Source organism: Cetorhinus maximus, chromosome 21, assembly GCF_964194155.1.
Source record: "Cetorhinus maximus chromosome 21, sCetMax3.hap1.1, whole genome shotgun sequence".
Lineage (NCBI taxonomy): Eukaryota > Metazoa > Chordata > Chondrichthyes > Lamniformes > Cetorhinidae > Cetorhinus > Cetorhinus maximus.
Genome location: NC_135899.1, coordinates 28,011,626 through 28,035,820, shown reverse-complemented (window position 1 = coordinate 28,035,820; position 24,195 = coordinate 28,011,626). Strand labels below are relative to the sequence as shown.

Below are 24,195 nucleotides of genomic sequence, written 5' to 3'. Positions count from 1 at the left end.
GAGATAGTGATTATACACAGTTATAGTGTGCGTTATGTACAGTGAGATAGTGATTATACACAGTTATAGTGTGTGTTATGTACAGTGAGATAATGATTATACACAGTTATAGTGTGTATGTACAGTGAGATAGTGATTATACACAGTTATAGTGTGTGTTATGTACAGTGAGATAGTGATTATACACGGTTATAGTGTGTGTTATGTACAGTGAGATAGTGATTATACACGGTTATAGTGTGTGTTATGTACAGTGAGATAGTGATTATACACGGTTATAGTGTGTATGTACAGTGAGATAGTGATTATACACGGTTATAGTGTGTGTTATGTACAGTGAGATAGTGATTATACACGGTTATAGTGTGTGTTATGTACAGTGAGAGAGTGATTTTATACAGTCATTGTGTGTATGTACAGGGAGAGAGTGATTATACACAGTTATCATGTGCCTGTAAAGTGGGAGAAAGTGAATATATACAGATATGCTGCATGCGTACAGTATTTGTGTGCTTATACATAGTATAATGCATATGTACGATGGGAGAGCGATTATACATGGTTATAATGTATATGGACAGTGGGTGGGACAGTGATAATGCATATTTATAGTTTATACTGTTATGAACAATGTATAATTTTTAAATTCCAAATATATGTATGGTGTGTATAATATATATTTCTGATGTAACTTCATTTAGGTTGTTTATGAGTGTTAGTGCCTTGGCGTCTGGATAGACTCCTGACTGAAAGATCAGGTCTTTTAGGTTTGTTTGTATGTATATATATTTTTAATGAAGTTTTGCAACCTCTGAAGTTAAAAGGGGTTGTATGTTTAGTGACTCTGGAGAAAATAAAACTGTACTTTGCCTAGTGGTCAAGTGACACAGATCCAGAAATAAGACAGGGAAAAAAGTAGAGGTCAGTGTGTGTACAGACAGTGAAGACAGGGATTTTAAGCTCTCTGAGAAGGAAACACTACAAGGCTATTGAGACAGTAGTTGAATAGTCAGTTATCGAACTCAGTAAAGTGATCAGTTTAGCAGAGGTGCTACAGGAAGACTGAGTTTAGCTAACTCATTTTTTTGCTCTTCAGCTGAAGAAAAAGTGAGTTTGGAGTGATGTTTTTGGGTGTCTCGGGGAGAGGTAGGATTTGGGGCAAGAAGCATCAAGTGAATGCTCAGGAATTCACCGAAAGAAAACTGTTTGCAACTGTGTCAGTCTGTGTCAAGCTGGTGGCAACCCTTCACTAGTTTATGCGTCTGTAGAGATATTGCTGGGGTAAAGGAATGGTGTGAATTTGAAGCATCTTCTTGTGCTTGTACTGAGATTTTTCCAACCTGTTTGTCTGGTGTAATACAGTTCATTTTTCTTGTTTAGTAAGTATTTTACTCTTTGTGTTAAAAGTTCATCAGCAGGCTCCTGTGAATTTGTTCAGTGACTTCCCTCCAATGTTTCTTAAAAAAAATGTCAGCATCCATCAAGCCAGGTTTCACTCTGGGATCTGACTTGCCCAATATTAACATCAGCTGGGATTATAGCAAAGTGGGGACCTTGCAGGATCAAACACCCTTGAATTTAAGTGGGACCTGTGAATCTGTAAAGAAACGAGTACATGGAGGTACTGTGCATAGGAACAGGATTTTCTATGAAGTGTATTACCCTGGTTGGAACTCACAAATGACCATTGCTGAGACTTTTCTGGGAGTAGAGAAAGTAACAGTGGATTATTTGAAACCCTTGATGACTGCTACACGCAAGAGGGTTAGCAAGTAAATTGAACGTAGAAATACAAACAGGATGCCATAAGGATAAAAGCAAAAAACTGCGGATGCTGGAAATCCAAAACAAGCCGTAAGGATGATATAATTAATTACCCAGCATTTCGAATTAAGAGAAGAGAAACTTGTAATTGGTCTATCACAGCTGGAGTTAGCCAGAACTCGGTTGCAAATGAATCTACTTGAAATAGAAAAAGACAAAAAAACTGAAGCAGCTTGAGATAGAAAGAGATGGAGAAAAGTGAAAGCTTGAATTTGAACTCCAGAGAGAGAGAGAAGTTAGCAAAGGAGGACAAAGAAGTAAAAACGAAGAAGTTCGAATTAGAAAAGGAAATGGAAACGTGACAGTTTGAGCTCAAGTTTCAAAGAGAGAAAGAAATCATTCAGCATGACCTGACTAGAGAAAAGCTTAGAATAAGGATAGAGATGGACAATAGTGGTTCAGAGGATGATTCTGATTCCACTGAGGATTTGATTTAACTAAAAGCTTTTGTTTGGTACCCACGAGGATGGAGGGCCTTGGTGAGACCCCACCTGGAGTATTGTGTGCAGTTTTGGGCCCCTTATCTAAGAAAGAATATACTTGCCATAGAGGGAGCACAGTAAACGTTCACCAGACTGTTTCCTGGGATGACAGGATTGTCATATGAGGAGAGATTGGGCCGACTAGGCCTGTATTTGCTGGAGTTTAGAAGAATGAGAGGGGGTCTCATTGAAACATGTTAAATTCTGACCAAGATGGACAGATTAGATGCAGGGATGATGTTCCCTCTGGCTGGGGGGGTGTCTGGAACAAGGGGTCACAGTGTCAGGATACAGGGTGGACTGAGATGAGGAGAGACTTCTTCACTCAGAGGGTAGTGAACCTATGGAATTCTCTACCACAGAAGGCTGTGGAGAACAAGTCGCTGAATATAATTAGGAAGGAAGTAGATAGATTCCTTGACTCTAAAGGCATCAAGGGGTATGGGGAGAGCTTGGGAGTATGATGTTGAGATAGAGGATCAGCTATGATCATATTGAATGGCAGAGCAGGCTCGAAGGGCTGAATGACCTACTCCTGCTCCTATTTTCTATGTTCCTACATTTCTATGTTTCTGGAGAAGATGTTTCACCTCATTTGAAAAGATAGTTTTGAAGTGGTCAAAGGATGATGCTTGGACCTTAATATTACAAAGTGTCCTGAAGGGTACAACAATGAATACGTATACTAGTCTGTCAGAAGAATATATCTGCAGACTATGATGTGGTTAAAAGGGCAATACTCAATGCTTATGAGCTTGTCCCTGAAGCTTATCAATTAAAATTTAGGACCATAGGAAAAAACCTAATCAGACATTATTGAATTTGTTAGAGAAAAGAAATGCCATGGGATCAGTGGTTTTGATCACTGGAGCTTGAGAAAACTTTTGAGAATGTGAGGGAGCTAATGATTATGGAAGAATTCCAAAATAGCATTCCAGTAACCTTTAGACTTATTTCGATGAACGTGAAGTATCAAAGACCCGAGAAGCAGCAGTGTTGGTCGATACCTCACATAGACAGTTACATGTAGGGAAATTATCATATTGGAATCAAATGGAAATTGGAGGAATAGAAAACCTGATGATGGAAAAATTTCTAGTTCTAGGGAACAGATAGAAGGATGCCAAAATAATAAGCAGGATAGGCTAGAATCTAAAAGTGATGATAAAAACGTAGTATGCTTTCATTGCAATAAAACTGGACACACTAAAACTAATTTCTGGAGATTAATTGGGAAGCCTTCTGCAGTAATAGGGATGCTTAAAAAAATTTTGGGAAAAAACTAACTTAGGAAAGGAGACAAGTGACAAAACTATAGCCATCGTGCAATTCAAAGTGAAGGATCGGGATCTACCGAAGAGGTAGAGATAATTCCTTGGACTTGTCAAATAAATTCAGAAAAATAAATTATGGAAGGGTTTAAAGATCTTGTTTATAGAGGAGAGATATCCCATTATTCTTCTAATCAAGGAGATAAACCAATAAAGACAATTGAGAGACACTGGAGCAAATTAGCCACTGATGCTGGAAGGTGATACAATTTGTCTTCCAGAGGGGTTAATGAAGGAAAAAATATTAATTGGAGGAATCCACAGATGCTATAAGTCAGTTCCATTACATGGTGTTGGATTAAAGAGTGATTTAGTAGGTGGATAGGTTACAGTTGGAGTAGTGCATAGAATACCAATGGCAGGAGTTGATTTTATCTTGCAGAATGACCTGGCTGACTCAAAAATATCCTCACTGAGGGTGTTGGAACAACCAGTGGAAGTGAAAGAAACTGAGGTTCTACAGGAGGAACATCAGGATTGTTTCCTAACTGTGTTGTAACCAGATCTCAGGCCCATAAAATTAGACAGGAAGAGGAAGAATCTATGAAAAAGGGAGATGAAGTAGAAATTCAGTTATCTGACACTATTTTCAAAACCTGAACAAAAAAAAAGGAAGGTAAAGAGAATGAGAATCACAGAATCACACAGTGCAGTCTGCACCGACATGTGAGAAACACTTAACCTACCTATCTAATCTTATTTACCAGCACTTGGCCCATAGCCTTGAATGTTATGACGTGCCAAGTGCTCATCCAGGTACTTCTTAAAGGATGTGAGGCAACCCGCCTCCACCATCTTCCCAGGCAGCGCATTCCAGACCGTCACCACCCTCTGGGTAAAAAAACTTTTCCTCACATCCCCCCTAAACCTCCTGCCCCTCACCTTGAACTTGTGTCCCCTCATGACTGACCCTTCAACTAAGGGGAACAGCTGCTCCCTATCCATCCTGTCCATGCTCCTCATAATCTTGTACACCTCGATCAGGTCGCCCCTCAGTCTTCTCTGCTCCAACGAAAACAACCCAAGTCTATTCAATCTCTCTTCATAACTTAAATGTTTCATCTCAGGCAACATCCTGGTGAATCTCCTCTGCACCCCCTCCAGTACAATCACATCCTTCTTATAATGTGGCGACCAGAACTGCACACAGTACTCCAGCTGTGGCCTCAACAAGGTTCTATGCAACTCCAACATGACCTCCCTACTTTTGTAATCTATGCCTCGATTGATAAAGGCAAGTGTCCCATATGCCTTTTTCACCACCCCACTAACATGCCCCTCCGCCTTCAGAGATCTATGGACACACACGCCAAGGTCCCTTTGTTCCTCAGAACTTCCTAGTGTCATGCCATTCATTGAATACTTCCTTGTCAAATTACTCCTTCCGAAGTGTATCACATCACACTTTTCAGGGTTAAATTCCATCTGCCACTCATTTGCCCATTTGACCATCCCGTCTATATCTTCCTGTAGCCCAAGACACTCAGCTTCGCTATTAACCACCCGGCCAATCTTTGTGTCATCCGCAAGCTTACTAATCTTACCCCCATGACGTCATCTGTGTCACTTATATAAATGATAAATAATAGGGGACTGAGCACAGATCCCTGAGGCTGACATGTTTAGCCCACCTTCTTCAGTAGATATGCAACAGGCTGATCCTGAGTTGAGAGAGCTGCATCAAACAACCCACTCAGAGACTGAATCAGAACCAATGCTTCAGTGTTGCTATTTAAAAGACAAAATGCTAATGAGGAAATGGAGACCACCTCAAATACCAGCAGATGAGGAATGGGCAGTAGTTCATCAGGCGATAGTTCTATCTGAGTACCATGACAAAGTTTTACGATTGGTTCATGAAATTCCAATGGCAGGTCACTTAGGTATTAAGAAAATGCAGGCTGAAATAGTGAAACATTTTTATTGGCCAGGATTGCATAAAGACATAATTAAATTCTGCCAGACATGTCAAACATGTCAGGTAGTGGGGAAACTCCAATCGACAATTAAACCTGCACCTTTAATTCCGATACCAGCTTTTGAAGAATAGTTTAGCAGGATATTGATAGACTGCATAGGACCCCTAGCTAAAACCAAAACCAGAAGTGAGAATCAATATCTTTTAACAATTATGTATGTATGGACCAAATTTCCTTTGAGGAAGATTACGGCAAAAGTGATAGTGTAAAAGTTAGTTCAATTTGTTTTACAAGATATGGGTTACCTAAGGAAATACAATCAGCTCAAGGCTCAAATTTTATGTCACAAACTTTCAAATAAATAATGAATAGTTTGGAAATAAATCAATTTAAGTCTTCAGCTAATTATCTGCAGTCACAATGAGCATTAGAAAGAGGGTACCAAACTTTAACAACCATGATTAGAACCCATTGTCAGGAATGTCCTAATGATTGGGATAATTTTTCCTGTTTGCTATTAAGGATGCCCCTAATGAATCAACAAGATTCAGTCCTTTTGAACTGATATATGGGCATGAGGTGAGAGGACCCCTTTAAATCAATTAAAGAAAAATTTATAAATCAAAAATCAGATATTGCACTTTTGATTTATGTGTCAAATTTCCAGGAGAGATTAACCAAAGCCTGTGATTTGGCCAAAGGACATTTGAAAATCACTCAGCAAACAATGAAAGTTAGAGCAGATAAAAATGCCAAAGCTTGAAATCTTGTCACTGGGGACAAGGTGTTAGGGTTGTTACCTGTCACTGGTGAACTGTGAAAAGCGAGGTTTACTGGACCTTATCAAATCAAAAAGAAACTCAATGATGTAAATTATATGGTGAGCACTCCAGACAGGAGGAAAAGTCAGCCGGTGTGTCACGTTAATATGTTAAAGCAATATTTTGACAGGGAAGATAGGATAGGAATATATTTACAGTATTAAAAGAAGTAGGGGATGAAATATAAATATCATACCATTCTGAGGATGAACCAGAAGTCGAAAATTCTAAAGTCGACCCTCCAGTAATGAGATTGGATAACACAGAGGTGCTTAAAAGCTTAGGTGCAATATTAAGCGATCTTCCAGAAAACTGTCGACTGTGACTTACGAAAGCCATTACAAACTCATAAATCGATTTGTGTGAATAGGGCCAGGGAAAACGAGCAACACCTTTACAGACTAACTCCAGAGAAGTTAGCCCAAGTGAGGGAAGAGGATCAAGGGCGGGATTTTCAAGCCCTGCCCGTGGCCGGGATCATCCGCTCCCCCCCCACCGAAAGCCAATGGACTTTTGGTTGGGCTGCCGAATCTCCCATGCAGGGCCCTTAAAATCCCTGCCCAAGCTCATGAAGGAAATGACATTATTGAGCCGAGTTACAGTGGCTGGAGCTATAGTACCGAAACTGGATGGGTCACAGTGATTACATACAGATGATCGCAAAGTTAATGTGGTAACAAAGGTGGATTTGTGTCCAGTCCCACGGTCAGAAGACTGCATTGAAAAGATTGGACCAGCAATGTTCATTACAAAAATTGATTTATTGAAGGGATATTGACAAGTTCCGTTAACCGATACAGCGAAAGACACATCGGCTTCTGTAACCCTAGATGGACTTTGTCAATGCAAGGTCATGCCTTTCTGAATGAAGAATGCAAAAGCAACTTTTCAATGATTAACCAACAAGGTCATTGAAGGATTATGTCATTGTGCGGTACATAATGATGATTTGGTGGTGTTCAGCCAAACCTGGGCGGAGCATTTACAACCCTTGAATGACTTGTTTGGTTGGTTGCAAAGAGCCAATTTGGCCATAAACTCGGCAAAAAAGTGAATTTGATAAAACAAAAGTGACTTATTTGGGCCACACTGTGGGACAAGGCCAAGTGACACCTAGAGAAGCAAAAAATAAGGGCTATCTAGGATTTTCCAGTGACTAAGACAAAATGAGAGATTTTGCGGTATACAGGCATGAGTGGATTCTATTGGAAGTTCGTTATGAATAGTGTGTATGTACAGTGGGAGAGTGATTATACCTTTATAGTATGTGTTATGTACAGTTAGTGATTATACACAATTATAATGTGTGTTATGTACAATGAGAGAGTGATTATACACATTTATAGTATGTGTTATGTGCAGTGGGACACTGATTATACACAGTTATAGTGTGTGTTATGTAGAGTGGGACAGCGATTATACACAGTTATAGTGTTTGCTATGTACAGTTAGACTGATTATTCACATTTATAGTACATGTTATGTACAGTTAGAGTGATTATACACAGTTATATTGTGTATGTACAGTGGGAGAGTGATTATATCGTTATAGTGTGTGTTATGTACAGTTAGTGATTGTACACAGTTTTAGTGTGTGTTATGCACAGAGTAATTATTCACATTTATAGTGTGTGTTATATACAGTTAGTGATTATACACAGTTTTAGTGTGTGTTATGCACAGTTAGAGTAATTATTCACATTTATAGTGTGTGTTATATGCAGTTAGTGATTGTACACAGTTTTAGTGTGTGTTATGCACAAAGTGATCATGCACAGTTATAGTGTGTGTTATGTACAGAGAGAGTGATTTTATACAGTTATAGTGTGTGTGTCATGTACAGTGGGACAGTGATTATACACAGTTCTACTGTATGTTATGTACAGTGAAAGAGTGATTGTACACAGTGTGTGTTATATACAGTGGGTTAATGATTATACACAGTTATAGTGTGTATTATGTGCAGTGAGTGATTATACAGTTACAGTGTGTGTGTTATGTTATGTGTTACAGTTATATTATGTGTTATGTACAGTGGGAGAGTGATTATACACAGTTCTGAGATGTTTATGTACAGTGAGAGAGTGATTATAAACAGTAATAGGCTGTGTTATGTACAATGAGAGAGTGATTATACACAGTTATAGTGTGTGTTATGTACAGTGAGTGAGTGATTATACACAGTTATATTGTGTGTTATGTACAGTGGGAGAGATTATACACAGTTCTGAGATGTTTATGTACAGTGAGAGAGTAATTATAAACAGTTATAGGCTGTGTTATGTACAGTGAGAGAGTGATTATACACAGTTATAGTCTGTGTTATGTACAGTGGGAGAGCGATTATACACAGTTCTGAGATGTTTATGTACAGTGGGAGAGTGATTATGAACAGTTATAGACTGTGTTATGTACAGTGGGAGAGTGATTATAAACAGTTATAGGCTGTGCTATGTACAGTGAGAGAGTGATTATACAGAGTTATAGTCTGTGTTATGTACAGTGGGAGAGCGATTATACACAGTTCTGAGATGTTTATGTACAGTGGGAGAGTGATTATGAACAGTTATAGACTGTGCTATATACAGTGGGAGAGTGATTATAAACAGTTATAGTATGTGTCATGTACAGTGGGAGAGTGATTATACACAGTTCCGAGATGTTTATGTACAGTGGGAGAGTGATTATACACAGTTATAGTGTGTGTTATGTACAGTGGGAGAGTGATTATACACAGTTCTGAGATGTTTATGTACAGTGGGAGAGTGATTATACACAGTTATAGTGTGTGTTATGTACAGTGGGAGAGTGATTATACACAGTTCTGAGATGTTTATGTACAGTGGGAGAGTGATTACACACAGTTATAGGCTGTGTTATGTACAGTGAGAGAGTGATTATACACAGTTCTGAGATGTTTATGTACAGTGGGAGAGTGATTATACACAGTTATAGTGTGTGTTATGTACAGTGGGAGAGTGATCATACACAGTTCTGAGTTGTTTATGTACAGTGAGAGAGTGATTATAAACAGTTATAGGCTGTGCTATGTACAGTGAGAGAGTGATTATACACAGTTATAGTCTGTGCTATGTACAGTGAGAGAGTGATTATACACAGTTATAGTCTGTGTTATGTACAGTGGGAGAGCGATTATACACAGTTCTGAGATGTTTATGTACAGTGGGAGAGTGATTATACACAGTTATAGTGTGTGTTATGTACAGTGGGAGAGTGATTATACACAGTTCTGAGATGTTCATGTACAGTGGGAGAGTGATTATACACAGTTATAGTGTGTGTTATGTACAGTGGGAGAGTGATTATACACAGTTCTGAGATGTTTATGTACAGTGGGAGAGTGATTATACACAGTTCTGAGATGTTTATGTACAGTGGGAGAGTGATTATACACAGTTATAGTGTGTGTTATGTACAGTGAGAGAGTGATTATACACAGTTCTGAGATGTTTATGTACGGTGGGACAGTGATTATACACAGTTATAGGCTGTGTTATGTACAGTGAGAGAGTGATTATACACAGTTCTGAGATGTTTATGTACAGTGGGAGAGTGATTATACACAGTTATAGGCTGTGTTATGTACAGTGGGAGAGTGATTATACACAGTTCTGAGGTGTTTATGTACAGTGGGAGAGTGATTATACACAGTTATAGTGTGTGTTATGTACAGTGGGAGAGTGATTATACACAGTTCTGAGATGTTTATGTACAGTGGGAGAGTGATTATACACAGTTCTGAGATGTTTATGTACAGTGGGAGAGTGATTATACACAGTTATAATGTGTGTTATGTACAGTGGGAGAGTGATTATACACAGTTCTGAGATGTTTATGTACAGTGGGAGAGTGATTATACACAGTTCTGAGATGTTTATGTACAGTGGGAGAGTGATTATACACAGTTATAGTGTGTGTTATGTACAGTGGGAGAGTGATTATACACAGTTCTGAGATGTTTATGTACGGTGGGACAGTGATTATACACAGTTATAGGCTGTGTTATGTACAGTGAGAGAGTGATTATACACAGTTCTGAGATGTTTATGTACAGTGGGAGAGTGATTATACACAGTTATAGTGTGTGTTATGTACAGTGGGACAGTGATTATACACAGTTCTGAGATGTTTATGTACAGTGGGAGAGTGATTATACACAGTTATAGTGTGTGTTATGTACAGTGGGAGAGTGATTATACACAGTTATATTGTGTGTTATGTACAGTGGGAGAGTGATTATACACAGTTATAGTGTGTGTTATGTACAGTGGGAGAGTGATTATATACAGTTATAGTGTGTGTTATGTACAGTGGGAGAGTGATTACACACAGTTATAGTGTGTGTTATGTACAGTGGGAGAGTGATTATACACAGTTATAGTGCGTGTTATGTACAGTGGGAGAGTGATTACACACAGTTATAGTGCGTGTTATGTACAGTGGGAGAGTGATTATACAGAGTTATAGTGCGTGTTATGTACAGTGGGAGAGTGATTATACACAGTTATATTGTGTGTTTATGTTCAATGATTCTGGTAGGAACTGACTTTGGCAGTTGAACAACTGTTTTGGAGATTCGCTCAGAAACCGCTTTCTTTCAGCTCACTTCATGCCCACAGCCTGGGATATAGCTCACAGGAGATAATTACAGCTGAGATGATGATCAGCCTTCGTTATCTCTGCAAACACAGGAGATGACAGTTCAGTTTTTGCATTGCACCCTTTCCTTTGAAGTCGCTCTGTCTGAAGTAGACCTTGACAGCTTTTTAGATTTGTTATTCCGTTCTCTCTGGACTGGTTGGCCAAGTGTAATCCACATAAGAATTTTCCAGCAAGCGGTTACTTTACAGCTTCAGCCAGCTTTTGCTTGTATGTCTTTTTCTTTAAAAAAGCACGTCTTACCTAAAAGTTCAATATGTCCATAGGTAATTCGGGGTTATGATCCGCTGTCATGACAACAGTTATAGTGTGTGTTATGTACAGTGAGTGATTGTATATAGTTATAGTGTGGAATCGTCCCAGATTCGCACTAAGTGTGGTAGTGGGTGGGAAAAAGGACATTTTGCCCGCTGGCCGCAATGGTGGGTTTTTGTGCTGTATCGTCCCAATCCTGCCTCTTTAATCATGCAGAACGTGCCACTTTGCTGGCGATTCACCCGCCACACCACCTCGCTGCTTTCTGTCGCTGGGCACCATATTTAAAGTGCAGCTGCGTGCACACCTCTCAGTGCCTCCAGCCCGTGGAAGACATTGCCCCGAAAAGGCAGGAAGACTGTGGCCCCAGGTTCAGTGACGCATCCCTGGGATGCCTTCTGGACACTGTTAGAGCCCGCCATGATGTCCTCTACCCCTGCTCTGGCCCATCAGTCTCACCACTCCAGCTTGGGCGGCAGTGGCAGAGGTGGTCAGTGCCAACGCTGCACAGAAGAGGTTGGCCATCCAGTGCAGATAGAGGATGAATGATCTCACCCATGCCGCCAGGGTAAGGCAACCATCTCATCACTCGAAACTCACACACTCACAAGCACATCACACATTCACTGGCATCTCACTCACTACCAGCTCAAGGGACATCACCACTCACTCTCTCACACACACCCTCACATCTCCATCTGGCCTCATCTCCTCTGGAGACTGCCTCCTCAGCCCTCAACATCCTGAGGCCACTTGCACAGATCAACATGTGCCCCCCAACACACACCCTGGGATACTCCCCCTTCCCCAGTACAGCCCTCGTCCTGCAGCCTCTTCCCTTGCCTGAGGCCATTTCTTCCCTCTACCCCAAGCAAGCCCTCACCCTGTAGCCGTTGAAAAGCCACCCCTGCCTTACAGCTGATCTCGTAAGTAGGGACCTGTCCATGAGCCCCCCTAAGAGTGATGTGGTGCTGTCTGTGAATCCTGGTGCTGATGACTGCGAGTGCTGCCCGAAGCAAGGTAGGCAAACAAACCTCAAAGTCCCGAGTGAAGTGCAGCTCACCAGGTGCATGGCGCTAATGTACCCTTGTGAAGCACATCAGCGTGCTCGGATGACCCAGCGTGGGGGGGATGATTCTGGGCTTTTAATGATATGCAGATGTATTAAAATGAACTTCCCGACATACAGAGGCACAAATGGCAGCCCGCCATTGACGGGCGGAGTGGACAATTGCAAACTGGTTTCACAACGTCATGAAACCAACTATTGGACTTCCCGCCATATGGTCCGCTCACTATTGCCTGCCATGATGCCTGACGCCAGCGGGCAAGGAAAATGCCGCCCATGGTGTGTGTTATTTACATTGAGTAATTGTATACATAGTGTGTGTTATGTACAGTGAGTGTACACGGTTATAGAGTGTGTTATTTACAGTGAGTGATTGTACACAGTTATTATGTTATGTACAGTGAGTGTACACAGTTATAGAGTGTGTTATTTACAGTGAGTGATTGTACACAGTTATTATGTTATGTACAGTGAGTGTACACAGTTATAGAGTGTGTTATGTCCAGTGAGTGATTGTACACAGTTATTATGTACAGTGAGTGTACACAGTTATAGAGTGTGTTATGTCCAGTGAGTGATTGTACACAGTTATAGTGCGTCTTGTGTACAGCGAGTGATTGTACACAGTTATAACGTGTGTTATGTACAATGAGTGGTTGCACACAGTTATACTGTGTGTTATGTCCAGTGAGTGATTGTCCACATTTATAGTGTGTTTTATGTACAGTAAGCATACATAGTTATAGTATGTGCTATGTACAGTGAGTGATTATACACAGTTATAGTATGTGCTATGTACAGAGTGATTGTACACAGTTATAGTGTGTGTTATTTACAGTGAGTAGTTGTACACAGTTATAGTGTGTTTTTTACAGTGAGTGATTGTACATAGTTATAGTGTGTTTTATGTACAGTAAGCATACACGCCTATAGTATGTGCTATGTACAGTGAGTGATTGTACACAGTTATAATGTGTGTTATGTACAGAGTGGTTGTACACAGTTATACTGTGTGTTATGTCCAGTGAGTGATTGTCCATATTTATAGTGTGTGTTATGTACAGAGAGTGATTATATACAGTTATAGTGTATTATTTACAGTGAGTGGTTGTACGGTTATAGTGCGTGTTATGTACAATGAGTGGTTGTACACAATTATACTATGTATTATGTACATTGAGTGATTGTACAGTTACACTATTATGTAAAGTGTGATTGGACACAGTTATGGTCTGTGTTATGTACAGTGAATGATTGTACACAGTTAAAGTGTTCGTTATGTACAGTGAGTGTGCACAGTTATAGTGCGTGTTATTTACAGTGAGCGATTGTACACAGTTATAGTGTGTGTTATTTACAGTGGGTGATTGTACACAGTTATAGTGTGTGTTATTTACAGTGGGTGATTGTACACAGTTATAGTGTGTGTTATTTACAGTGGGTGAGTGTACACAGTTATAGTGTGTGTTATGTACAGTGATTGTACACAGTTACACTGCATTATGTCCAGTGAGTGATTGTCCACATTTATAGTTTGTGTTATTTACAGTGGGTGATTGTACAGTTATAGTGTGTGTTATTTACAGTGAGTTATTGTACACAGTTATAGTGTGTGTTATTTACAGTGGGTGATTGTACACAGTTATAGTGTGTTTTATGTACAGTGAGCGGTTGAACAGAGTTATACTGTGTGTTATATACAGTGAGTGATTGTACGCAGTTATCGTGTGTGTTATGTACAGCAAGTGATTGTACACAGTTACAGTGTATACCATGAACACCATTAGATATACATTTCTGCTATATTTTCTGTACAGTATTTGGTTAATTTTTTCCCCCATGTTCACCTCCTGTATTGAAGCTTCCCAATATAACCAGTCTGTTTGCCTTTTCAGGGAGATGGTCTCTTTGATTGCCTAATTCTGATCTCTTTCCAGGGGCGTAATGGCCGAGCTGGACTACCTGGTGCTGATGGACTTCCCGGTCCCCCCGGCACGTCGCTGATGCTGCCGGTAAGTAACGGCGTAAGGGGCAGAGGGAGGGAGGCGGGTTGTGGTGGGGGCGGGGGGGTCGGGGGGGTGGGGGGGCACTCTTGGGTCCCCTGTGGAAAATTCCAATGTTGGTCTGTGTTTTGAAGACCAGTCTCTCCGCTCTAACACACGGGGTGATGATCTCCGCCGCCTGTACCTAAGGAGTACGAACCCAAGTCGATGGAATTATCGAATCACACGGCGCACAGAGGGACCATTCGGCCCGACGTGCCTGTGCTGCCCCTTCGAAAGGGAGCTCCACTCACTCCCACTCACCCACTGCTCTAGCCCCACAGCTCCTGTACATTGTGTTCCTTTTCACATGTCTATCCAGTTCCCTTTCCAAGTTATCATTGAGTCCGCTTCTGCCGTCCTTTCAGGTCAAGCACTCCAGGTCACAACAACTCGCTGTGTGAAAAAAACACATGTACCCTGCCCTCTGGCTCTTGTGTTCCCCTAGGAGGAGGCTGACCCTCCAGCCAGTGGAAATAGTTTATCCTTAATTACTCTATCAACACCCCTGATTAAAATTTTCAAGGCATGAAACCTCCCATTGCCCTTCTCTGCATCAAGCACTGCCCCGTACAGTGGGGGCGAGATCCCAATGTTGTGGCTTAAGAGAAGCCCTGGCATGAATTGGAGACGAGCTCGAGTTCATCGGTTCAGTATTTGTTCCGCACTGGTGAATGTGACCATGTCTTGTCTGTTTGAAGACGGGAGCGGATGGGACATACTGGCAGGCACCTGCTCTTCACCAGGCCCATCCTCCATTTCAGGAACACGCTGTGCGCTCATTTGGCTCTCCCGCTCCAGCTGTTTCCCTGACCATCTCCCCATCCAACATCCTCTTGGACAAGTCAGTACCCTCTTGCCACTGCCCCACCCCTTGCGTTGTTCCTTCAAGCTTGTCCATTCCACGTACCCTGCGCGCACTTTGAATGGATGGTGCCTTCGGTGTTTGTTCAGCCTTGAGAAATTACTGGAAATATTTGAGAAATTAGAGGAAGCATTTGGGCAATTATAAGAAATGTTTGGCAACTTACAGGAAATGATTGTGTGGCCTCAGGAAGCACTTGAAAAATTACAAAAATACTGTGTGCATGTGTGTGTGTGTGTGTGTGTGTGCGCGTGTGTGTGTGTGTGTATGTGTGCGTGTGCATGTGTGTGTGTGTGTGCGTGTGTGCGTGTGTGTGCGTGTGTGTGTGTGCGTGTGTGTGCGTGTGTGTGTGTGCATGTGTGTGTGCGTATGCGTGCGTGTGTGTGTGCATGCGTGTGTGTGCGTGTGTGTGTGTGCGTGTGTGTGTGTGCGTGTGTGTGCGTGTGTGTGTGTGTGTGCGTGTGTGCGTATGCGTGCGTGTGTGTGTGCATGCGTGTGTGTGTGTTTTTTCTTTCTGTTTTCAGTTCCGATTTGGTGCGAGTGGAGGTGATAAGGGACCGGTCGTCTCTGCACAAGAGGCCCAGGCTCAGGCTATTCTGCAACAAGCCCGGGTAAGTATGGACCCTGACCAATTGAGGCTGGTCCCTCTGGCGAGCCTAGCGCTGGGAACTCCACACCCACCTCCTCCCCCATAACACCCTCCCTGCTGCCCCTCACTTCCCCCAGGAGCACCCTGGCTCCTCCTGGGCTGCTTGGCGGGAGGTTTTCCCCACATGGGCTGCGGTTAAGGCTGTCCAGCGACAGCGGAGTGCACAAGGGCTGCGAGCTGGCAACCGCTGTGGGCAGTCACTTCGAGACAGGGCGCGCTGGGGCAATGGGGGCCGGGATGGGCACGGTGCCCGTAATTTAAGTGTTTGGATCTTTTTTTGTCCCATGGGAGATTCACCCTGGAGCGGTGGTGGTGGGGATTTGGGGGGTGGGGGGGGGGTCTCCTCTTGCCTTTGCCTCGGTGGGTTTTTTTTTGTTGGTCACTGCACGCGCTGTGGCGATTGACCGATGGGGGAAGGTGTGGTTAGCAGCGTCGCCCCTCCACCCCCCACCACCCCCCTCCAACCCAGCCCCCACCGCCAACCCCCAACCCCGTCGGTCCCACGGTCAAAGTGTCTCTTGTTGTAACTCACAAGGGTTGGTCACCACGCAAACCTGGTTTCCATGGAGAAGCTGGAGGGTGGCCGCAGGCTGGTGGGGGCTATAACTCCAGCAGGTAAACAAATAACGTAAACCTCCCCTTGAAGATAGGACAGTCTGACTGGCTCAGTGATACTTTCCTGGGGCTAGGGTTTGTGGGAGGGGGCGGCGGTGGCAGACTAGACGGAGCTCTGCAGTTTGCAGGAAGCTCAGTCGAGTCAGGCTGCTGGGGCCTGAGCTCAGGCCTGTACCCGAGAACGCGTAAATCCTTCCCTCGTCGTAGCCGTAGCCCACCCTGAGCCGCTTCTTCTTCTGCTGACCGGCACCCCCACCCCCACCAGCCGCCCCCCCTCTCCGCGCCTCCACACCTCCCTCCGCAACCATGGCTGTAGGCCTTGGGCCTTGTGGCGCAGTTGGGCAGCCTCCCTGCCTCTGAGCCAGCAGCGCCAGGTTCGAGCCCGGCCCCAGGACTCCGACGGCCGAGGGAGGTGCGTCCGTCACGTGGCCGAGTCGCAGGCCGATGGCGGGCGGCGAGAGTGGAGGAGATTCCTGGCCGGCCATGCAATGGAAAGAGCGCCAGAGCCCCTCCCGTCACTGCCCGTAGCCCTGGACTACAACGCGAGGGGGGCGGGGGTGGTGTGAGAGTGCGTGTTTGCCACGGCAACTCGGGCCCCCCGAGTGAAATGCAAACACAGCGCCGACGGGACGCTGGGAAAGTCGTGATCGGCTGGGGCAGGGCCAACGTGGATTGACGTTCGGCAAACCCGCTAAAGGGAACAAACCTTAATCCCGCTGTTTAAGGCAGAGAGGAAACCGAAACCATTAGCCTGGTGTCGCCACGTAGGTAAAACACGAGTGTTTATGATTAGGGACTTGCTAACAGGGCTTTAGGAGGTGGCATGGCGCCGTGGGCAGCCTCCCTCTCTCTGAGTCCCCGCTCCAGCCCTGCGGGCCCTCCCGACACGCGCCAATGGCGGGCAAGGAGGAATTATAAAAACGCACGTTGCCACAGCAACTCGGACGTCGCTGAGGGAACTGTAACGCCACCGCCGCTCGGCTGACCTCTCTCTCTCTCTCTCTCTCTCTTCCTCTTCCAGTTGGCGTTACGAGGACCGTCAGGACCCATGGGTTTCACAGGGCGACCCGGACCGTTGGTAAGTCCCCTCCTCCCTTGACCTTGGGTTTGCAGGTTGGCCAGGAGAGGTTGCGGGACGGCTGGACAGAGTGGTGGTGCAGAGCGGCACAGAACCGGCTCCGAATACAATCAACAAAAACAGCACCGCTGGGAAGCAGCCGGAACGCACCAATCTGGGAGAGGAGCTTTTGAACTGAGGGGGGGTCACGGGGGATGGTCACACCTCAGGTGGATCAGGGGGCGAGGAAACATCCAATCGTTCAACCGTGGCTCCGTGCGTAGTCTCGGAGTCAGAGGATCGAGGGTTCGAATCCCACGACAGGGCTTGTGCACAAAAAAAAATTCAAGGTTGATGCTCACACTGCAGTGCTGAGGGAGTGCTGCACTGTCAGAGGGTCAGTACTGAGGGAGTGCTGCACTGTCAGAGGGTCAGTGCTGAGGGAGTGCTGCACTGTCAGAGGGTCAGTACTGAGGGAGTGCTGCACTGTCAGAGGGTCAGTACTGAGGGAGTGCGGCACTGTCAGAGGGTCAGTACTGAGGGAGTGCTGCACTGTCAGAGGGTCAGTACTGAGGGAGTGCTGCACTGTCAGAGGGACAGTACTGAGGGACTGCTGCACTGTCAGTGGGTCAGTACTGAGGGAGTGCTGCTCTGTCAGAGGGTCAGTACTGAGGGAGTGCTGCACTGTCAGTGGGTCAGTACTGAGGGAGTGCTGCACTGACAGAGGGTCAGTACTGAGGGAGTGCTGCTCTGTCAGAGGGTCAGTACTGAGGGAGTGCTGCACTGTCAGAGGGTCAGTACTGAGGGAGTGCTGCACTGTCAGAAGGTCAGTACTGAGGGAGTGCTGCTCTGTCAGAGGGTCAGTACTGAGGGAGTGCTGCACTGTCAGTGGGTCAGTACTGAGGGAGTGCTGCACTGACAGAGGGTCAGTACTGAGGGAGTGCTGCACTGTCAGAGGGACAGTACTGAGGGAGTGCTGCTCTGTCAGAGGGTCAGTACTGAGGGAGTGCTGCTCTGTCAGAGGGTCAGTACTGAGGGAGTGCTGCACTGTCAGTGGGTCAGTACTGAGGGAGTGCTGCACTGACAGAGGGTCAGTACTGAGGGAGTGCTGCACTGTCAGAGGGACAGTACTGAGGGAGTGCTACACTGTCAGAGGGACAGTACTGAGGGAGTGCTGCACTGACAGAGGGTCAGTACTGAGGGAGTGCTGCACTGTCAGAGGGTCAGTACTGAGGGAGTGCTGCACTGTCAGAGCGTCAGTACTGAGGGAGTGCTGCTCTGTCAGAGGGTCAGTACTGAGGGAGTGCTGCACTGTCAGTGGGTCAGTACTGAGGGAGTGCTGCACTGACAGAGGGTCAGTACTGAGGGAGTGCTGCACTGTCAGAGGGACAGTACTGAGGGAGTGCTACACTGTCAGAGGGACAGTACTGAGGGAGTGCTGCACTGACAGAGGGTCAGTACTGAGGGAGTGCTGCACTGTCAGAGGGTCAGTACTGAGGGAGTGCTGCACTGTCAGTGGGTCAGTACTGAGGGAGTGCTGCACTGTCAGAGGGTCAGTACTGAGGGAGTGCTGCATTGTCAGAGGGTCAGTACTGAGGGAGTGCTGTACTGTCAGAGCGTCAGTACTGAGGGAGTGCTGTACTGTCAGAGGGTCAGTACTGAGGGAGTGCTGCACTGTCAGAACGTCAGTACTGAGGGAGTGCTGCACTGTCAGAGGGATAGTACTGAGGGAGTGCTGCACTGTCAGAGGGTCAGTACTGAGGGAGTGCTGCGCTGTCAGAGCGTCAGTACTGAGGGAGTGCTGCACTGTCAGAGCGTCAGTACTGAGAGAGTGCTGCACTGTTGAGCTGCTGTCCATCGGATGAACTAATCCCGTCCTGTGTGATTTAAGCAAACAGTAAGTCTCAACCACTGTCTCAAGTAGTGCGATGTTTGCATCACTTCTCCAGCAATGCTCGCTTGATTGATTGCAGGAACCATGGCAATATTAAAATCTATTTCGTACCAGGAAGACCATCAATCGTTCAGTCATGGCACAGTACGGAGATCCCTCACCTCAGGTCAGATGATTGTATGATGACCTAGGGGTGCAAACATGAACACCCGGGCCTCGATTTCAGGATCTGGGCCTGCAGGTAGTACAGTCAGTCTCCTCATTTCCCGCTTGGGCCTTGAGTTCAGGATCGAGGCCTGCAGATAGTACGGTCAGTCTCTTCATTTCCCGCTTGGGCCTTGAGTTCAGGATCTGGGCCTGTAGATAGTACGATCAGTCTCTTCAGTCCTCACTCAGGCCTCGAGGTCAGGATCTGGGCCTGCTGATAGTACGGTCAGTCTCCTCAGTCCCCACTTGGGCCTTGAGTTCAGGATCTGGGCCTGTAGATAGTACGGTCAGTCTCCTCAGTCCCCACTCAGGCCTCGAGTTCAGGATCTGGGCCTGCAGATAGTACGGTCAGTCTCCTCAGTCCCCACTTGGGCCTTGAGTTCAGGATCTGGGCCTGCAGATAGCACGGTCAGTCCCCTCATTTCCCACTCAGGCTTCGATTTCAGGAACTGGGCCTGCAGATAGTACAGTCAGTGTCCTCATTTCCCACTTGGGCCTTGAGTTCAGGATCGAGGCCTGCAGATATTATGGTCAGTCTCCTCATTTCCCACGTGGGCCTTGAGTTCAGGATCTGGGCCTGCAGATAGTACGGTCAGTCTCCTCATTTCCCACTTGGGCCTTGAGTTCAGGATCAAGGCCTGCAGATATTATGGTCAGTCTCCTCATTTCCCACTTGGGCCTTGAGTTCAGGATCTGGGCCTGTAGATAGTACGGTCAGTCTCCTCAGTCCCCACTCAGGCCTCGAGTTCAGGATCTGGGCCTGCTGATAGCACGGTCAGTCTCCTCAGTCCCCACTTGGGCCTTGAGTTCAGGATCTGGGCCTGTAGATAGTACGGTCAGTCTCCTCAGTGTCCACTCAGGCCTCAAGTTCAGGATCTGGGCCTGCAGATAGTACGGTCAGTCTCCTCAGTCCCCACTTGGGCCTTGAGTTCAGGATCTGGGCCTGTAGATAGTACGGTCAGTCTCCTTAGTCCCCACTCAGGCCTCGAGTTCAGGATCTGGGCCTGCAGATAGTACGGTCAGTCCCCTCATTTCCTGGTTACGCTAAGATTTTGATGGCATAAAACCACTGACTCTATGAAGGCGGGAGAGGGGGATGCCCAGCATTAATCTGAGCTCAGCTGTATCCACGCTCTCAACTTCCACCCTCTCCAGCGGAGTCCTCCTCCACAGTGTAGTGCTGTAGGGATTGGAGGTTGGTTGGGGGTTGTGGTGGGGGATCAGAGACAAACCCACATCAGCCTTTCCTGGCCCTGCGTGAGTTGCAACACGTACAGCAGAGCCCAACCCGATCCCTGCTCAAAGCACCGCAGGTGATCAGTAAAAAATCAACAAGAGCACTCCTCGTTCAGAGAGTCTCCGGCCAACACCATCGTTTTGTAAAATGGTTACAACACAGAAGGAGGCCATTTGGCCTGTTGTGTTCCTGCTGGCCCCCTGAAGGAGTAATTCACCTGGATTCATTCCCCCACCTTTCTCCCGTAACCCTGCACCTTTCCCCTTTTCTGATAATAATCCAAATCCCTCTTGAACGCCTCGATTGAACCTGCCTCCCCCACACTCTTAGGCAGAGCGTTCCAGACCTTAACCACTCGCCGTGTGAATAACTTTTTCTCGTGCCCATGGTTCTCAATCCCTCCATCGATGGGAGCGGTTTCTCCCTGTCTACTCCGTCCAGACCCCTCATGATTTTGAACACCTTGATCGAATCTCCTCCCAATGTTCACTCCTACAAGGACAACAGCCCCAACGTCTCCAATCTATCCACGTAAGTGAAGCCCCTCATCCCGGGAGTCATGCTCGGGGACCTTTACCTCAGCCTCTTTAAAGCCAGATGAACAGTGAATACAGATGGGAGAGGGCCCCGGTGTATATGGCACAGTTCCATGTTAAATATTGTACAAAGCCACTGGGATAAGCCACATATAGCGTGTGGGGTTAAGAGGTAGTGCCTGTTGATAAAGAGACGACACTCCTACCCTCCGTAAGGTCGCTAATCCTGAGAGTGGGAGAGGTGTATAATGAACTGTCCGTACAGGATAGACGCTGTACAGTGTGACCCATCCAAGCTCTCGCCCTCTTGGCTACGGCTGTTATGTTTCCTGCATTGTTCTGCCTCTTGCTGGTCTAAATGTTGCTCTTGGTTTCCAGGGGAGCCCCGGTGGAACAGGAACGAAGGGAGATCGAGGAGATATGGGACCCCAGGTCAGCAAATTGGCGTAACTCAGATCATGGGGGTACAGTGAGTGACGGTGTGCGGGGGTACAGTGAGTGACGAGTGGGGGGTACAGTGAGTGACGGTGGGGGGGGGTACATTGAGTGACGGTGTGTGGGGGTACAGTGAGTGACGAGTGGGGGGTACAGTGAGTGACGGTGGGGGGGTACAGTGAGTGATGGTGTGGGGGATACAGGGAGTGACGGTGTTGGGGATACAGTGAGTGACGGTATTGGGAATACAGTGAGTGACGGTGTGGGGGGTACACGGAGTGACGATGTGGGGGGTACAGTGAGTGACGGTGTGGGGGATACAGTGAGTGATGGTGTGGGGGATACACGGAGTGACGGTGTGGGGGATACAGTGAGTGACGATGTTGGGGAGTACACAGAGTGACGGTGTGGGGGATACAGTGAGTGACGATGTTGGGGAGTACACGGAGTGACGGTGTGGGGGATACAGTGAGTGACGGTGTGGGGGATACAGTGAGTGACGGTGTGGGGGATACAGTGAGTGATGGTGTGGGGGATACAGTGAGTGATGGTGTGGGGGATACAGTGAGTGACGATGTGGGGGATACAGTGAGTGATGGTGTGGGGGATACAGTGAGTGACGGCGTTGGCGATATAGTGAGTGACAGTGTTGGGGAGTACACGGAGTGACGATGTGGGGGGTACAGTGAGTGACGGTGTGGGGGGTACAGTGAGTGATGGTGTGGGGGATACAGTGAGTGACGGTGTTGGGGATACAGTGAGTGACAGTGTGGGGGATACAGTGAGTGACGGTGTTGGGGATACAGTGAGTGACAGTGTTGGGGATACAGTGAGTGACGGTGTGGGGGATACAGTGAGTGACGGTGTGGGGGGGTACAGTGAGTGACGGTGTGGGGGATGCAGTGAGTGACGGTGTGGAGGGTACAGTGAGTGACGAGTGGGGGATACAATGAGTGACGGTGTGGTGGGTACAGTGAGTGACTGTGTGGAGGGTACAGTGAGTGATGGTGTGGGGGATACAGTGAGTGATGGTGTGGGGGATACAGTGAGTGACGGTGTTGGGGATACAGTGAGTGACGGTGTTGGGGATACAGTGAGTGACGAGTGGGGGATCCAGTGAGTGACGGTGTTGGGGATGCAGTGAGTGACGGTGTGGAGGGTACAGTGAGTGACGAGTGGGGGATACAGTGTGTGATGGTGTGGGGGATACAGTGAGTGACGGTGTTGGGGATACAGTGAGTGACAGTGTTGGGGAGTACACGGAGTGACGGTGTGGGGGGGTACAGTGAGTGACGGTGTGGGGGATCCAGTGAGTGACGGTGTGGAGGGTACAGTGAGTGACGGTGTGGAGGGTACAGTGAGTGACGGTGTGGAGGGTACAGTGAGTGACGGTGTGGAGGGTACAGTGAGTGATGGTGTGGAGGGTACAGTGAGTGACGGTGTGGGGGGGTACAGTGAGTGACGGTGTGGGGGGGGTACAGTGAGTGACGGTGTGGGGGTACAGTGAGTGACGGTGTTGGGGATACAGTGAGTGACAGTGTTGGGGAGTACACGGAGTGACGGTGTGGGGGGGTACAGTGAGTGACGGTGTGGGGGATCCAGTGAGTGACGGTGTGGAGGGTACAGTGAGTGACGGTGTGGAGGGTACAGTGAGTGACGGTGTGGAGGGTACAGTGAGTGATGGTGTGGAGGGTACAGTGAGTGACGGTGTGGGGGTACAGTGAGTGACTGTGTGGGGGTACAGTGAGTGACGGTGTGGGGGGGGGGGGGGTACAGTGAGTGACGGTGTGGGGGGGGTACAGTGAGTGACGGTGTGGGGGAGGGTACAATGAGTGACGGTGTCGGGGGGGGTACAGTGAGTGACGGTGTGGGGGCACAGTGAGTGACGGTGTGGTGGGGGGTACAGTGAGTGACGGTGTGGGGGTACAGTGAGTGACGGTGTGGGGGGGGTACAGTGAGTGACGGTGTGGGCGTACAGTGAGTGACGGTGTGGAGAGTACAGTGAGTGACGGTGTGGGGGTACAGTGAGTGACGGTGTGGGGGTACAGTGAGTGACGGTGTGGAGGGTACAGTGAGTGACGGTGTGGGGGGGGGGTACAGTGAGTGACGGTGTGGGGGTACGGTGAGTGACGGTGTGGTGGGGGGTACAGTGAGTGACAGTGTGGGGGTACAGTGAGTGACGGTGGGGAGGGTACAGTGAGTGACGGTGTGGGGGGGGGTACAGTGAGTGACGGTGTGGGGGTACAGTGAGTGACGGTGTGGGGGTACAGTGGGTGA

At 46.8% G+C, this 24,195-nt stretch overlaps 1 protein-coding gene across 1 annotated transcript in view; it reads left to right on the top strand.

Annotated features, from left to right (window-relative positions):
• The first annotated feature begins 1,615 nt into the window (after window positions 1-1,615).
• LOC144695147 (uncharacterized) overlaps window positions 1,616-24,195 on the top strand; it is a 132,571-nt gene continuing 109,991 nt past the window's right edge. Inside the window, exons 1-5 of the mRNA XM_078566045.1 lie at window positions 1,616-1,621; window positions 14,319-14,393; window positions 15,813-15,899; window positions 17,574-17,630; window positions 21,862-21,915. Of these exons, the coding sequence (XP_078422171.1) occupies window positions 1,616-1,621; window positions 14,319-14,393; window positions 15,813-15,899; window positions 17,574-17,630; window positions 21,862-21,915 (279 nt within the window). The remainder of the gene's footprint in view (window positions 1,622-14,318; window positions 14,394-15,812; window positions 15,900-17,573; window positions 17,631-21,861; window positions 21,916-24,195) is intronic.